The 15,361-nt window shown below is 37.9% G+C and overlaps 1 protein-coding gene across 1 annotated transcript; it reads right to left on the bottom strand.

The window, feature by feature from the left end:
* Positions 1-693: 693 nt before the first annotated feature.
* Positions 694-14,524, bottom strand: LOC115432272 (cytochrome P450 2F3-like). Its single transcript, XM_030153169.1, has 9 exons — positions 14,327-14,524; positions 14,068-14,230; positions 8,604-8,753; positions 7,103-7,263; positions 6,833-7,009; positions 5,541-5,682; positions 4,341-4,528; positions 4,118-4,259; positions 694-1,100 (listed from the first exon to the last, which is right to left on the bottom strand). The coding sequence occupies exons 1-9, from the start codon at positions 14,495-14,497 to the stop codon at positions 919-921; spliced, it is 1,476 nt and encodes a 491-aa protein (XP_030009029.1). The 5' UTR covers positions 14,498-14,524; the 3' UTR covers positions 694-918.
* Between the last annotated feature and the right edge of the window lie 837 nt (positions 14,525-15,361).

Here is a 15,361-nt window from a genome sequence, read left to right as displayed (position 1 = left end):
CAGACACCAAAAAAGTGCATTATATACATTATATAGCTTAAATGTCTTCTAAAATTAAAGTTTATTTGCAACACAGTATAGCAAACCATTACATGATCAAAAACAAGTTAATTTTTTGCAAAAAATATCTCTGTTTTGAATGTCAGGGGTCGCCAGAAATGTGTGATATTAAAATGGGGTCACGAGCCAAAAAAGGTTGGGAACTACTGGAGTAGTGAATAAAAGAGGACCAGTACTACAAATAATATTAAATGGACTGAACTTGTATGGCGCATTTTCTACACCTTCTTAGTGCCCAAAGCGCTTTACAATTCCTCACATTCACCCATTCACACACACACTCATACACCAGTGGGCGACTGCTGCCATGCAAGGCCTGGCCTGCCTGGCCCTACTGGGAGCAACTGAGCAATTTAGGGTTCAGTGTCTTGCCCAAGGACACTTCGACATGTGGACAGTCGGAGCCAGGATTTGAACCGACAGATCATATGGGTGTGTATGTGTGATTATACAGGGAAATAGACAATATTTGGAATGAATGTTTTATTGTTGGACGATAGTAAAAAGGACCACAAAGCAGTTTTTTTGTTTGACAGAAGTTGTATTTTTTTTACTGATATAACTTTTTACAATAACATTTTTTAATCATATGTGACAAAAACTTTTATTAATAGATGTAGTGAATTCACAGTTCTTATTTAGAAGTTATAATTGACTGAACAGTATATACATATTTATAGCAGCACATTCATTTCTATTGTGTGATAAAGTATGATAGCAGTCAATACATAAAATTATATGATATATTTACAATAGAAAAAGATTAGAGGCTGTTCCTTACATTTAAAGTTTAATGTCTGCTGTACAATAGTCATCATCTTATTGCGTTACATGTTGGTTTTTAAGCCGCAGTTCTTTTCACCGCTGCTTTGCCATGAGTTCGTATCTTCGTGGCACGTTGGCAAAGCTGCTGTACTCTGGAATTAAGTTAATAGTGTCAGGACCACCGCTGCATGAGAAGGTGAAATGCTGCAGCAGCGTCACAATGAAGATGAAAAGCTCCATCCGAGCCAGAGACTCTCCAACACAGGCTCGTTTCCCTGTGGAGAGACAAACAAGACACACTGTGATATTAAAAATACAGACAGTGATAATGTTCATGAGAGCGACTCTGCTGGTTGATCATGAGGCCTATAGACCTGTTTTTAACCCCTTATAGCATATGATCAAAACAAACTGTAATGCTGCCTTCATGTGCTATGGACATTATGGTAAATACTACTTACTAAATCAAAAATTGCACATGAACGCCCCTCATGTTGTATTTTCCACTGGGGAACTGGGAAAAAATTTTGATACACGAGCTGCCAAAGTGAAAATAACCTTTAAACACGGTGGGGAGCTACCAGGGATCAATGGTTAATCATGAACGATAAACATTGCTTTTATTAACATTCTGTTGCTGTTAGCTGATGATTTTGCATGTTTATAGTGTAGGCAATTTGCAAAAAAAAAAAAAAAAAAAATATTACAAAAAATAGTGGAGTTTGCATGTTCTCCCTGTATGTGTGTTTGGGTTCTTTCCGTGTACTCTGGGTTCCAAAGACATGCATTAATAGGTTAATTGGTTAAACTAAATTGCCCATAGATGTGAATTTGAGAGTGCTTGGTTGTTCATCTCTACAGTCGCGGAAAAAATTATCAAACTATCTAAAGTCATCAAAAACTAGAAGCACTCGGAGAGCGCAGACCTCCGCCAAGGCTGATCAGTGGCCCCCCCCGTGGGCCCCCCCACGCCAAGGAGGTTATGTTTTTGCCAGGGTTTGTTTGTTTGTTTGTCTGTCCGTTAGTGTGCAACATAACTCAAAAAGTTATGGACAGATTTTGATGAAATTTTCTGGTCTGCGCCCCCCCCGTGGGCCCCCCCACCCCCGATCACCACCAAAATTTAATCATTTCTTCCTTATCCCATTTTCAACAAACCCTGAAAATTTCATCAAAATCTGTCCATAACTTTTTGAGTTATGTTGCACACTAACGGACAGACAAACAAACAAACAAACAGACAAACAAACAAACCCTGGCAAAAACATAACCTCCTTGGCGGAGGTAACAATGGTTACGCAATCAAGTACTAACTCCCGTGTGTATCATGTGACTAAAACAGACAGAAAAGAAAACATGGAATGCCTAAAAGCACTGTTTTTGTCAGTACAATGCCATAGATATTGATGGAAGAACTGAAGTGATTTTGGTTATTATCAAGAAAACATGGAAAATGGATAGATATCAGCTCTGAAATTAAACTATTATGAGATATTTTTGTTGTTATCATTATATTTGTCCAAACAAATGTACCTTTAGTTGTACCAGGCATTAAAATTAACAAGAAATTGAAGAAAACAAGGGTGGTCTGATAATTTTTTCCACAACTGTACATATATGAGTTATACACGTCCCTGCAACCCTCTCGAGGATAAAGTTCAGAAGATGAATGAATGAATGAATGAATGAATGAATGAATGAAAAACAAAACAAAACAAAACAAAACAAAACAAAACAAAACAAAACAAAACAAAACAAAAAACTGCTGTAGCAAATTAATTAACAAGTACAAAACTGTTTTACCCAAGGAGCAGGTCACCATAAACTGAGTGTCACCCTTTTTTCATTTTGCTACAACAAGAAAACGCACTTGAACACAACACACTGGTAATTTCAAATTCACAAGAAGAAAGATCCATCTTTCCGATAGCACCTGAAGGCAGCATAAGTCCTCAGGCATCTGGAATTGACGTCATGGACCTGGTGAAGGTGCTTAAAGCTAACCATGGTAAGAACACCTAGCGTTAGCATGTTTCTCTCTGACAGTGCTATCAGCTAGCTTATGGGCACACACTTAAGACATAAAATATGAGTAAAGAAATGTAACTTGAACTAATGCCAAGTACCAGCTGAACCATAGCATTAAAGGAAAGGTATTTCTGTCATTTTTCCCCTGAAAAATATTTATGACAAGGTTTTTTCATGCCAACGCTAATGCTAGGTGCTACATGTATCTGGTGTAGCATTACGGTGCCATAATGACTTACAGGGGCTCACAAGGGGCTAAATTCATTTATATAACTAAAATACACCTATAAGTGTACTTAATGTGACTTTAAGTGCCTTAAATACTGTTTCAGCTCCAGGTTTGTTTACAGTAGTGCACTGCCTCACTTCATACTGAGCTGTGTATTTTTATAAGTCAGATAAATGATTGATAAATTAAACACCAAGTTTGAATATGTGAAACACCTCATAAAAGTCCAATTCTATATCAGAGGAATCCATAACATCTGGTTTGACAGATGTGACAGGAAGTAATATTAGCTAGTGCGAAACTTCCCTTTTTAACTTTAACTTTAATTCATCTGCTTCCTCTGCTCTATATCATCATATCTGAAGTGTTATAATGACAACTGGATGTGTTTTATAGACTCAGGGACACAGAACTGCAGCAGAATGAATGCAAAAGAATAACCAGGAGTGGACCTGGACACAGGAAGTGACATCACAGTTTAACAACCAGGTAGGATGAGTCAAAATGTAGAGACTGAATTTCCCTACAAAGATAATAAAATTACACTGGAAAAAATCTACATCTTACCAAGTGTATTTTTCTCATTTTTCGTCAAAATATCTCATCACACTTAAAATAAGACATAATCAACTAAAGAGTAACTTTTAAGTGAGATATAAGAGCTTATTTTTTGACAATAGATCTTGAAAATATTATTTCAAGAAATCTTACCAAGATAATTTTCACTTGTTCCATTGGCAGATTTATTTTTTTTTGCTTAATTCAATTCAATTTTGCTTAATTCAAACAAAAAAAATCTGCCAATCGAACAAGTAAAAATGATCTTGGTAAGATTTCTTGAAATAACATTTTCCAGATCTATTGTCTAAAAATAAGTCCTTATATCTCACTGAAAAGTAACTCTTTAGGTAGTTATGTCTTATTTTAAGTGTGATGCGATATTTTGACTACAAATGAGAAAAATACACTTGGTAAGATTTTGATTTTTTCCAGTGTACTTTAAAAAATACAACAGAAATGTGTCTAATCATTTACCTGCAGCAAAAGGCATGAATGCAGGGTTCTTCTTAAAGTTGCCGTTGTGGTCCAGGAAGTGCTGAGGGTTGAAGGAGAATGGAGTCGCCCATTTCTTTTCTTCTTTGAGAACAGAGTGCAACATGGGAAGAATCACGGTGTTCTGTTGAGATGAGACACAGTGGGTTTATATGAACCCTGGTGCTGTGGTCTGATTGGGCTAACGTTGTGCATCTGAGGATACCTTAGGGATGGTGTAACCTCTGAAGGAGATGTCGTAGAGCGCATAGTGAGGCAGGCTGAACGGGACGATGTCCAGGAAACGCTGCACCTCGTGGATGACGGCGTCGGTGAAAGGGACGGACTTCCTGTCCTCCATGTTTGGACAGCGCTCCTGTCCGATTACTGTGTCAATCTCATGCTGCATTTTCTCTGGAGGAAATGAAGCAGGATGATACTAAGTATAGATACATACATACAAACATACATACATACAAACATACATAGAGTCATCAAAAAAATTATTAGACCATCAAAAGTCATCAAAAACAATGCTTAAGCAATCAAGTACTAACTCCTCTGTGTATCGTGACTAAAACAGACAGAAAAGAAAACATGGAATGCCTAAAAGCAGTTTTTGTCAGTACAATGCCATAGATATTGATGTAAGAACTGAAGTGATTTTGGTTATTATCAAGAAAACATGGAAAACGGATAGATATCAGCTCTGAAATTAAACTACTATGAGCTATTTTTGTTGTTATCGTAATATTTGTCCAAACAAATGTACCTTTCATTGTACCAGGCAGTAAAATGAACAAGAAATTGAAGAAAATAAGGGTGGTCTAATAATTTTTTTCACAACGATCGACAGACAGACAGACAGACAGATAGATTATAACATGTATAACGTAATTTTTCAGTAATGTGGAGGTGGATACGTACAGTTACAGAAAAAATTGTTAGACCACCCTTGTTTTCTTCAATTTCTTGTTCATTTTAATGCCTGGTACAACTAAAGGTACATTTGTCTGGACAAATATAAGGATAACAACATAAATAGCTCATAGTTTAATTTCAGAGCTGATATCTATCCATTTTCCATGGTTTTCTTGATAATAACCAAAATCACTTCAGTTGTTACATCATTATCTATGGCATTGTACTGACAAAGACAGTGCTTTTAGGCATTCCATGTTTTCTTTTCTGTCCATTTTAGTCACATGATACACACAGAGTTAGTACTTGATTGCATAACTGTTTTTTTTTTTATGACTTTTGATGGTCTAATAATTTTTTCCGTAACTGTATCAGTAAAGTGCATAGTGGAAATATGTTTAGGACCAGGTTTAAATGTCAGGCAGAGGTGAGTTGTGTTGTTAAGGATTATTTTTTCGTTGTCGACCTCAGTGTCCTCGGGGCTGAACATGTGGGTGTGACATACCCTGGATGTCAGGGTGTTTGATCAGGACACTGAGGGCGTATCTGATGGTGGAGCTGGTGGTTTCGGTTCCTGCCACAAACAGATTCAACACTGTCGCCACCAGGTTGTCATGGTGGAACTCAGTCGTAGGAAGGTCTTTTTCCTGTCAACAGCAACATGTTATAAAATGCACAGACAGAATTAATACATACTTATATTACAGAACAAATTCAATATATGTACACACTGAGAAAATACCTGATGTATACTGATGAAATACAAAATACAGAGGATAATATAAATAAATGGTGATAAATCCCTTAAGAAAGATTTAAACATAGAGAAAATTTCGGTGGGAACTGACATAGAAGTAGCACTGGGTCTTTATGGGTTAACCCTTGGTATCCGGGTACACCTTTTAGGCACACTTTGCACTTCATGTTAAAAAACTTCATATTATTTTTCACAATTTAAATAAGGTTAGAATTCAAAAGTTGTTCATTTTTGCATGATCTTTAAAATTCTGGCCACCAACTAAAATGCGCACATTGTAAACAAAAGAAAATTACAAGACTAGCATCTGTCTCCCAAGTGTGCCTAAAACGCACTATTTCTTCCATTTGATATGTATGATTAGGACTGACCTTGATGTACAAAAATAAAATCAAATTAGAGCAGAAAAATAAATCAATATATAATATTTAATTGTTGGATTTATAGGTGTGCATTTTACGCACACTTGGTGACAGATGCTAGTATTTTTGAACATTTTACCTAGCGCCAAAAATAATAATGCAAATTAACCAATGTTGCTGTTAATCACTGACATATGCCAGGCTACAAAAATCAAATAATATGTGATTCACTTTTTATGTAATATATTGAAAAAAAAAATCTTTTGTGTTTTTTGCATCCAAAAAAATGGTTTGTTTACATTACAAACACGACATTTAAAAGGTTAAAAAAATGTGACAATTATTGAGTATTTGGTATTTTTATTTACGGCTCAAGTTGATGAAATAGAAAAAAGTGTAAAAGAATTAAAAACAAACTGTATGAAAAATTTTTTTGACATTATTCCACAAGTGTGCCAAAAAGGCACATTTGGTGCTTAATAAGGGCCTTGCTGGACGGGATACCGGAGGGTTAATATTGTGGCTTTAATGTCTTTTTTTCCTTGTCATTGTGGTCCTAATGTTACCCATATTCCCTGAGTGAGAACAGTGAATTCCAGTCAGATGAGGAACTATCTCTTAACACTAAAGACACTGTAAAGGGTTATTTGAGCAGTTACAGCTGAGTTTTGTTCTAACCTGGTCCATCCTGAGGAGGAAACAGTCGATGAAGTCTCTCGGTGAACTGGGGTCTAGTGTTTTCTTGTGTTCTTGTATTTTCACTTGAATAAACTCCCTCAACTCTTCCATTTGAGCAAAAACAGTGTGTTGATGACCGGGCAGATGGTCCATGATCCACGGGAAGATATTGAACATCTGTAGAAGGACAAACAGCAGCATGAGTTCCTCTAAAGGTAAGAGTGAAGAAACCTTTTATTTCACAGTTCTCTGATTTCAGTCTTACCGTACCTGACCGCGAGGGCTGCTGCCAAACTTTAATACTTCAGCGATGACGTGAAGTAGGCGAAGGAACTGTGCATCATCGTAGTCAAAGCGTTGTCCAAAGACCAGACAGCAGATCACATTGGACACAGTTTGGCTGAGTAAGAACGTCGGGTTGAAGGACTTCCCTGGAACAGAAGAGAACATGCAGTTTTATTGAACAATCTCTGATCTACTAAACTATGGGCTCTCAAACTTTTTACAGTGGACTACCCCCTGAAATATACTTTTTTAACCAAGTTTCCCCAACTCTCGCTTCAGCATTTTTTTTTATAATACTTTATTTTTATATCCAAATTTTACAGTATACAGAATAAACAAAAAGAACAAAAAACAGACCACAACAGTTAGAAAATCTAGGTTCACCCTTTAGACAAATAAAATACAGACAGGTTCAGGACAAATTAGGCAAAAAAAAAGTCAAAATAAGCATATATAAGTATAAGATTATACAGATTCAAGGATTTCTTTGATTAACATACACATTCCATTTTTCCCAATATTTTTTATATTTTCGTTTCAGTATTTTTGATTGAAAATATGAAGCAAAATTTGTTTGTGTGCTGAAGGTGTCAGTTTTTATTTTCAAGACTTTGTAACCAAACAGCATATATTTAGCTGTAATATATGAAAAATAACACATTTTATGTGCAAATTTTGTGCAAAATATAAACTGAAAAGTGCCCTCTTTCATTGATAAGAAAAATAAATTGGTCATTAATGACTAAATGAACCTTTCATCAACAAAAAATAATTACTTAAATAAACTCATCTTGAATGATATAAAATACAAAAATGTTCTTCAAATGTTACCAAAGGTTTTTTTCAGTGTTTCTTGTTCATCCAATACATTTTATTTTTATTTATTTATTATTTATTTATTTATTTAACACGGACATTGTACATTAATTCACATACTGTAGCTGTAAATGCACCAGTTTGCCTCATGGCAATTTTTCACCTGGAGTCCCTGGACAGATGTTGAATTGTCTGAATTTCTAGATTTCTGGGTATAGAATAAATTAGTCTAAAGCAATCGTTGAATTACCTGAATTTTAATCAAGTATTCACTCTTTATGGATCAGTGCATACATTTTTACATTTTCAGAACCTCCACATAAACTCTATGTACGTTTGTTTGTGTTTTTTTTCTACCTTAACCTGTGAGTGAAGCTTCAGTGGTTACGTAACACTAGTGTTTACTTTGCACAACCTTCCATAAAAGATAAGGATTAAAGAGTGGAGCTGAACTGGAACAGATAAATAGAAACCAATAATCACTCAAAGCCTCCAGTCACTGCTGTGGTTTTGATCTGTCGTTTCATATTTCAGTCAGTGTCTGTTGAGTCCTGAGAAAACCTCTACAGCTATGATTGAGGACGGAATAAACTTAGCCTGATGGATTATAATCATAACCGTCTCTTACATCATGTGAACTATGTGTCCTTAACAGCAGCTGAGAACTCACCTTTAAATGAATTCACTCGGTCCCTCAGGTGTTTGCTTTCCTCTTGGATCCATTCCTCCATCCCTTTTCGTCCCATCCCAAAGTCCCTCAGGGTGCTCAGGGTGAAACGCCGCAGCTGACGCCAACGCTCTCCGTTACCGATGCCCAAACCTGATTAATGGAGGATGGCGGGACAAATAAGTACAATATTCAGTCTCAGAGGTGAAGGCCTTTAAAATATGACTGAGGAAACACAGGAAATGAGTGATAATAAAACACAGTTGATTATTGAAACAACAGAAATTTAATGGATAGAATTAAGACAATGTTACTCTCGCAACAAACAATGAAAATATAAAAAAAGATAAAACTTAGAAAAATATAAATCATTTAACCCTCTGGTATCCCGTCCAGCAAGGCCTTTACTAAGAACCAAGTGTGCCATTTTGGCACACTTGTGGAATAATGTCAAAAAAATTTTCATCCAGTGTGTTTTTAATTTTTTTACACTTTTTTCTATTTCATCAACTTGAGCCGTAAATGAAAATACCAAATACTCAAGAATTGTCACATTTTTTAACCCTTTAAATGCTGTGTTCGTAATGGAAACAAACCATTTTTTTGGACGCAAAAAACACAAAAAATATTTTTTTTCCAATATACTACATAAAAAGTGGATTTCATATTATTTGATTTTTGCAGTCTGGCATATGTCAATGATTAACAGCAACATTGGTTAATTTGCATTATTATTTTTGGTGCTAGGTCAAATTTACAATAATACTAGCATCTGTCACCAAGTGTGCCAAAATGGCACACCTATAAATTAAACTATTAAATATTATATATTGATTTATTTTTCTGCTCTAATTTGATTTTATTTTTGTAAATCAAGGTCAGCCCTAATCATATATCAAATAATCATTCATTTTACATTTTTTAACTCTGTAAATGATCTCTATTTATCATAATGTCACTACATTTTTTGATGCAAAAAACACAAAATATGATGTTTTTTTCAAAATACTACAAAAAAATTGGATCACATATTATTAGATTTTTGCAGCCTGGCATATGTCAATGATTAACAGCAACATTGGTTAATTTGCATTATTATTTTTGGTGTTAGGTCAAATGTTCTAAAATACTAGCATCTGTCACCTAGTGTATGTAAAACACCCATCTATAAATCAAAGAGGATCACCTAAAGCTTGTACAAAATATTAAATTCTGAATTACAAGAATAAAACGATGATCAATTATTTAACAATAATAACAACAACAAGGAACAATAACTACAACAATAAAACCACAATATCCAGTTGATTGACAGCAGGAGCTGCAGTCACATGAGGCTCCATGCAGACTGAACCTCCCTATGTGGACCAGACCTGCCCCCGGGTTAGACCCACTGTACACTGGGGAGGGAGTGGAGGGGGGGTGGGGGTGGGCCCCCCAGATGTTGGTGCTACCCCTGGTGTCTGGGGGTAGCACATCCTGGTACCCGGACTAGCATGTTCCCCCCGGCTTTGGCACACACCAAAGCGGCACACCCGGACACACCCTCTGACGACACACCCTCTGTGGACACACCTTCTGAGAACACACCCTCTGAGGACACACCTTCTGAGGACACACCCTCTGAGGACACACCTTCTGAGGACACACCCTCTGTGGACACACCCTCTGTGGACACACCTTCTGAGGACACACCCTCTGAGGACACACCTTCTGAGGACACACCTTCTGAGGACACACCCTCTGAGGACACACCTTCTGAGGACACACCCTCTGTGGACACACCCTCTGTGGACACACCTTCTGAGGACACACCCTCTGAGGACACACCTTCTGAGGACACACCCTCTGAGGACACACCTTCTGAGGACACACCCTCTGAGGACACACCCTCTGAGGACACACCTTCTGAGGACACACCCTCTGAGGACACACCTTCTGAGGACACACCCTCTGAGGACACACCTTCTGAGGACACACCCTCTGAGGACACACCTTCTGTGGACACACCCTCTGTGGACACACCCTCTGAGCGGATCAGAGGAAAGAGCAGCGGCCTGGTGAGGAACCAGCTGTTCATCCACGCAGGTGTCATAGCTTCGGTTGAATAGGGGGGGGGAGTCACCCTGTCCACGGCTGCGGGCTTGGCTGCGCCTCAACACCGCGGCCGGTCACCGAACCGGATCATGGCGTTGATGGGTTGGAATGGCTTTAGGGGCATGGTGGTCCAAACACAGACCTACCGGTCCGTTTGTCCCACATGCTGTGGGTTTCCTGGTGGTGGAAGCGGTGCCCCCCGGCAGGAAGAGGCCCAAATACGCACTCATCTGCGGGGTCACTATGGGTCCGGTTCCGGTCGGAGCGTTTTCCCTGGAGGTTGGTCTGGTCTACGGTCATCTGGACTATGTCGTCAGTGAGACAGAAATTGAAAACCTCCTGATCCGGGCCACGGTATAAGTTGGATCAGGCTCAGAGCACCGGCGGTCCCCCCGGTGTCCATGAGAAAACAGCGGAGAGGCGCACGGCACCTGCCCGCTCCTGGACACCCCTCCCCCTGCGTGAACCCCCTCCGTGCTGAAATCTGGTTCCATCGTGTCAGGTAGGGGATGCAAAGTCCGAAATGCCCCTGTGATCTAAACTGGTCCTCTTCAGACCCACCTGCAGCCGCAGGTTTGTGAACACAGTCACATTTTGCTTTTGTTCATATGTTTTTGCAGTGCTGCTGAATGTCCGCTGGTGTTGCCCCTCAGTGCTGTGGAATACTGGTGTGTGTGGGGCAGTCTGCGCATGTGTGCACTGTGTGGTTCATAAGAATAAAGTAGAACAGGGGTTTGGATCTTTTATAAAAAATCTACACGTGAAATGCAGAGACTGAACAACAGTGCACTTTGAAGGCTTCATGCGCTTTTTGCGCAAAAGGCCAAAAAGTCTTATAATGTACACACCACGCATGTACGCGCACGCGTGCATTCACATGCACACACATGCACATGAACTCACACACACCCCCCACACATAAAACACCCTCACAGAGCCTGAGTGAAGAGGGGAACAGGGAACAATACACTGCCATCTAATGGGAAAAAAAATATGCAATTTCTTCCTCTTCCAAATATGGTAAAAGTGACGTCACAGGGTAAAAACATGGTTAATAAATTAATTTAGCCTCTCACCTCTCAAATGAAGCCCAGATATCAGTAAAAGCATGATTTATGCCTTAATGGCTTATGGATCAAAAACAGTGGTTATAATGGAAGAAATAGTGCGTTTTTGGCACACTTGGGAGACAGACGCTAGTCTTGTAATTTTCTTTTGTTTACAATGTGCACATTTTAGTTGGTGGCCAGAACTTTAAAGATCATGCAAAAATGAACAACTTTTGAATTCTAACCTTATTTAAATTGTGAAAAATAATATGAAGTTTTTTAACACGAAGTGCAAAGTGTGCCTAAAAGGCACACCTGGATACCAGAGGGTTAAAGGGTTTTTATGCAGTGTTTCTGTTTTCAAATATTAAAAAATGACCTGAAATTATTATTATGGTGTTTATTAAAGAGCTGTGAAGTTCTGCCAAAGATGATAGTGTGTTGCTTTGTAGATATATGAACTGAATTTATTTACAGTGACAGACTGGGGGATTTATGCGACCACTAGAGGGAGTAGTGTGCCACCGTCGGTCTACCATGGTGAAGAAAAACGATCACCACAGTGAAAGTGGCCAGATGGGATGAGAACCATTCAGAAACTATTTTTAAAGTCAAAGAAAGTGACAAAGTGATAAATGCTATAAGTACTGTTGTTGTTTTCACCACTGGATACAGCTTTAAATGAATAGGTTTGATTAGGAGACTTGTGAAGGTAAAAAGTTATTATGGGATGTTATTATCTTTGCTAAATTTCGTTTTTGATCCACGATTCACACTAAACTGTGACAGTTCTGACCTTGTTTGGAAGATTCCAAGCAGCTATTAAGAACACAAACGGTACAGAAAACAGAGGTGATTAGTGGTTTTACTATCACTGTTTTCAGTCTAAAAACAGAGCTAAGCTAACAGAGCTAAGCTAACAAAGCTATAATGTAAACCACAGATGTAAAACATGCGGCCCGGGGCCAAATCCGGCCCACCAAAGGGTCCAATCCAGCCCGCGGGATGAATTTGTGAAATGCAAAAATTACACTGAAGAAATTAACAATCAGTGGTGTCAAAATCATTTTAATTCAGGTTCCACATACAGACACATACAGTCCAATTAGATTTCAAGTGAATCAGACCAGTAAAATACTATCATTATAACCTATAAATTATGACAACCCCAAATTCTCTCTTTTTTTTAGGTGTAAAAAAAGAAAATTACATGAAAATGTTTACATTGCCAAACAATACTTACACAAACAATACTTTTACAAAAAACGTGAATAACCTGAACAAAAATGAACAAATGGAAATGTCTTAAGAAAAGTGAATGCAATTTTTCCAAAATTCTGCCTGATACTAAATGTTTTGTGCGATTGTAATGCACATGTGTGAATGATAAGCTGATAAACCGAGGCAGAATATTGGTAAAATTGCACTTGTTTTTCTTAAGACAATTCAAGTTGTTCATGTTATTCAGATTTTTAAGGAAACTTTGTAAATATAAACCTGATCATAATATAATTTTACTTTTTTCACTTATTATTTTACTGGTTCGGCCCACTTGAGATCAAATTGAGATGAATGTGACCTCTGAACTAAAATGAGTTTGACACCCCTGATGTAAACTATCAGCTGATGCAGCATGTGAAGATTATAAGACACAGTGTTATTTTGAGTGACTGTTAAAATAAGCGTATATGAGTTTTAGTTTGAAGAAGAAAACTTAATGATACCATAATACAGATGTGTGTAAATAAGTTTTAGACTTTATTCAGTGACTGATTCAGTCATAGTGGTGATTTGTTGGTGGTTTTGGTCCTAAGTGTGTTCTCGTACCAAACTGACCAGCAGGGGATATCAAAACGGTGCATCAATTCTACATAGAACCACTTTAAATGATCTAAAATGAGAGCAATTATTAGTAAAATATGGTGAAATTAAAAAGGTAAATTGCCCTAGAGATACAAATTATGCAATTTACATGTTCTATGTTGCATCTGCACAATGAATAAAACTAGATTTTCCAAGATTTGTGAAAACAGCAGAATGGAATAATTTTAGGATGTTTTATGGGTGCTGCTATTAAGAGATAATAATGCAATGATATATGGAGGTAAAAGACCAGTGAGTGTTTTATGAATGAATAAAATCCAGCCAACTTTGGTATGAACTTCACAATGGTAAGGACTGTAGTTACCACTCTTGGAGCAGATCAATAAACAGCATGTGTTGGATTGAATGTGCAGCTGAAGCATGTATAGAATAGCACCATTAATCAATAATTATGTTCTGACAGTACAGTTGAATCCAGATTGAAAGTGTGTTGTTACCATAACCCCTGGTGGCTTTGACCAGGAATGGCAGCGGTCCTCTGCCTGTGAAGTCATCGGCCTGGTCCACCAACGCCCCCTTCACCGCATCATACCCGACCAGAACCACGGTCCGCTGCCAGCCCAGGTACACCGTCATCACAGGCCCGTAGGTTTCACTGAACTACAAAAACACAGCTTAGTATGGTAAGAAACGTCACCAAAATACACAAATACAAAGGTCACATGTGTTTGTGCAGTGCTGTTTCACTTCACTTACTTTGAGAATGCTTTTAAAAGGTGCATTTTTGTCGATCATAGGCAGGTTACCCACTATTGGAAGTGCAAAAGGTCCTGGAGGCAGACGGTATCTCCTGCTGTTTCTGACGCTGAACAGCCACAGCAGAGCCACGATCAGCCCAGCGAGGATCACAGTAGCAGAAAAATCCATAGCGCTCTTTCCACTTTGCCTTCTCTCTGCAAGTTAAAAGCTCTGTGATTGACCAGAGGCGGCGACAGGTACTTATAGCTGAATATTTGTGTTCATGTTTAACAGGGGGTTGGCAGGAGCACTGCATTAGGCCACAGGTGAATTATGTGACTTGGCTGCACACCTTAGTGCACCTTCACCTTAATTCCACTGGATGAAAGTCTGTTTGACTTGAATTATTGGACAAACATCTCTTCAAGGCCGAGACACCATTCTATCTATGAATGCTGTGTCCTTTTACCCACAAGGAATCCTGTTTAACAAGTCCAAACAAGCATGGCTGAAATCAACTCAGAGTAAATAGAGAAGAAAAACTCATTTAACTTTTAAATTCTAAACTACTTTTCAGATAATTGTCTTATTTTTAAAGCTTGAACTTTATAAGGATTACCATTGTAACAGTCTGCCTGTTTTTGCAATAAGTGTCAGAAAATGCCTTTTTGCCAATTCTTTGGCACCTTTTTTCAGGAAGAACTTATTTATTTATTTAACTTTTTCTTAACTTTTTTTTTTTTTTATAACTTGTCTTGTCCAGCATCATAACAGCAGAATGGTAGTCTGGCTGCCTTTTGGCATTGAACAAATTTGCTTTGCCAAGGGTAACTTCATAAAGAATACAAAGCTCTCCTTGATATTCTACTATCTTTATTACGAGTTTTGTTGAACCACATTTTGATGTTGGACCTGACATTATATATTACTTACTTACTTACTTACTTATTTATTTATTTATTTATTTATTTATTTATTTATTTATTTAGCACAACAACAAATCAAGCATAAGGACAAGCAAAGAAACAAACTGTACAGGTGAGATCAGAAAAC

The sequence above is a fragment of the Sphaeramia orbicularis genome, chromosome 13 (assembly GCF_902148855.1).
Source record: "Sphaeramia orbicularis chromosome 13, fSphaOr1.1, whole genome shotgun sequence".
NCBI classification, from domain to species: domain Eukaryota; kingdom Metazoa; phylum Chordata; class Actinopteri; order Kurtiformes; family Apogonidae; genus Sphaeramia; species Sphaeramia orbicularis.
This window is presented reverse-complemented; position numbering and strand designations above follow the sequence as displayed.

Coding starts and splice junctions, on each gene's coding strand:
- LOC115432272 (XM_030153169.1), bottom strand. CDS start 14,497: ATGGATTTTTCTGCTACTGTGATCCTCGCTGGGCTGATCGTGGCTCTG. Junction 7,264..8,603: donor CCGAGTGAATTCATTTAAAG/GTGAGTTCTCAG, acceptor CTTCTGTTCCAG/GGAAGTCCTTCAACCCGACG. Junction 4,260..4,340: donor GAGGTTACACCATCCCTAAG/GTATCCTCAGAT, acceptor TCATCTCAACAG/AACACCGTGATTCTTCCCAT.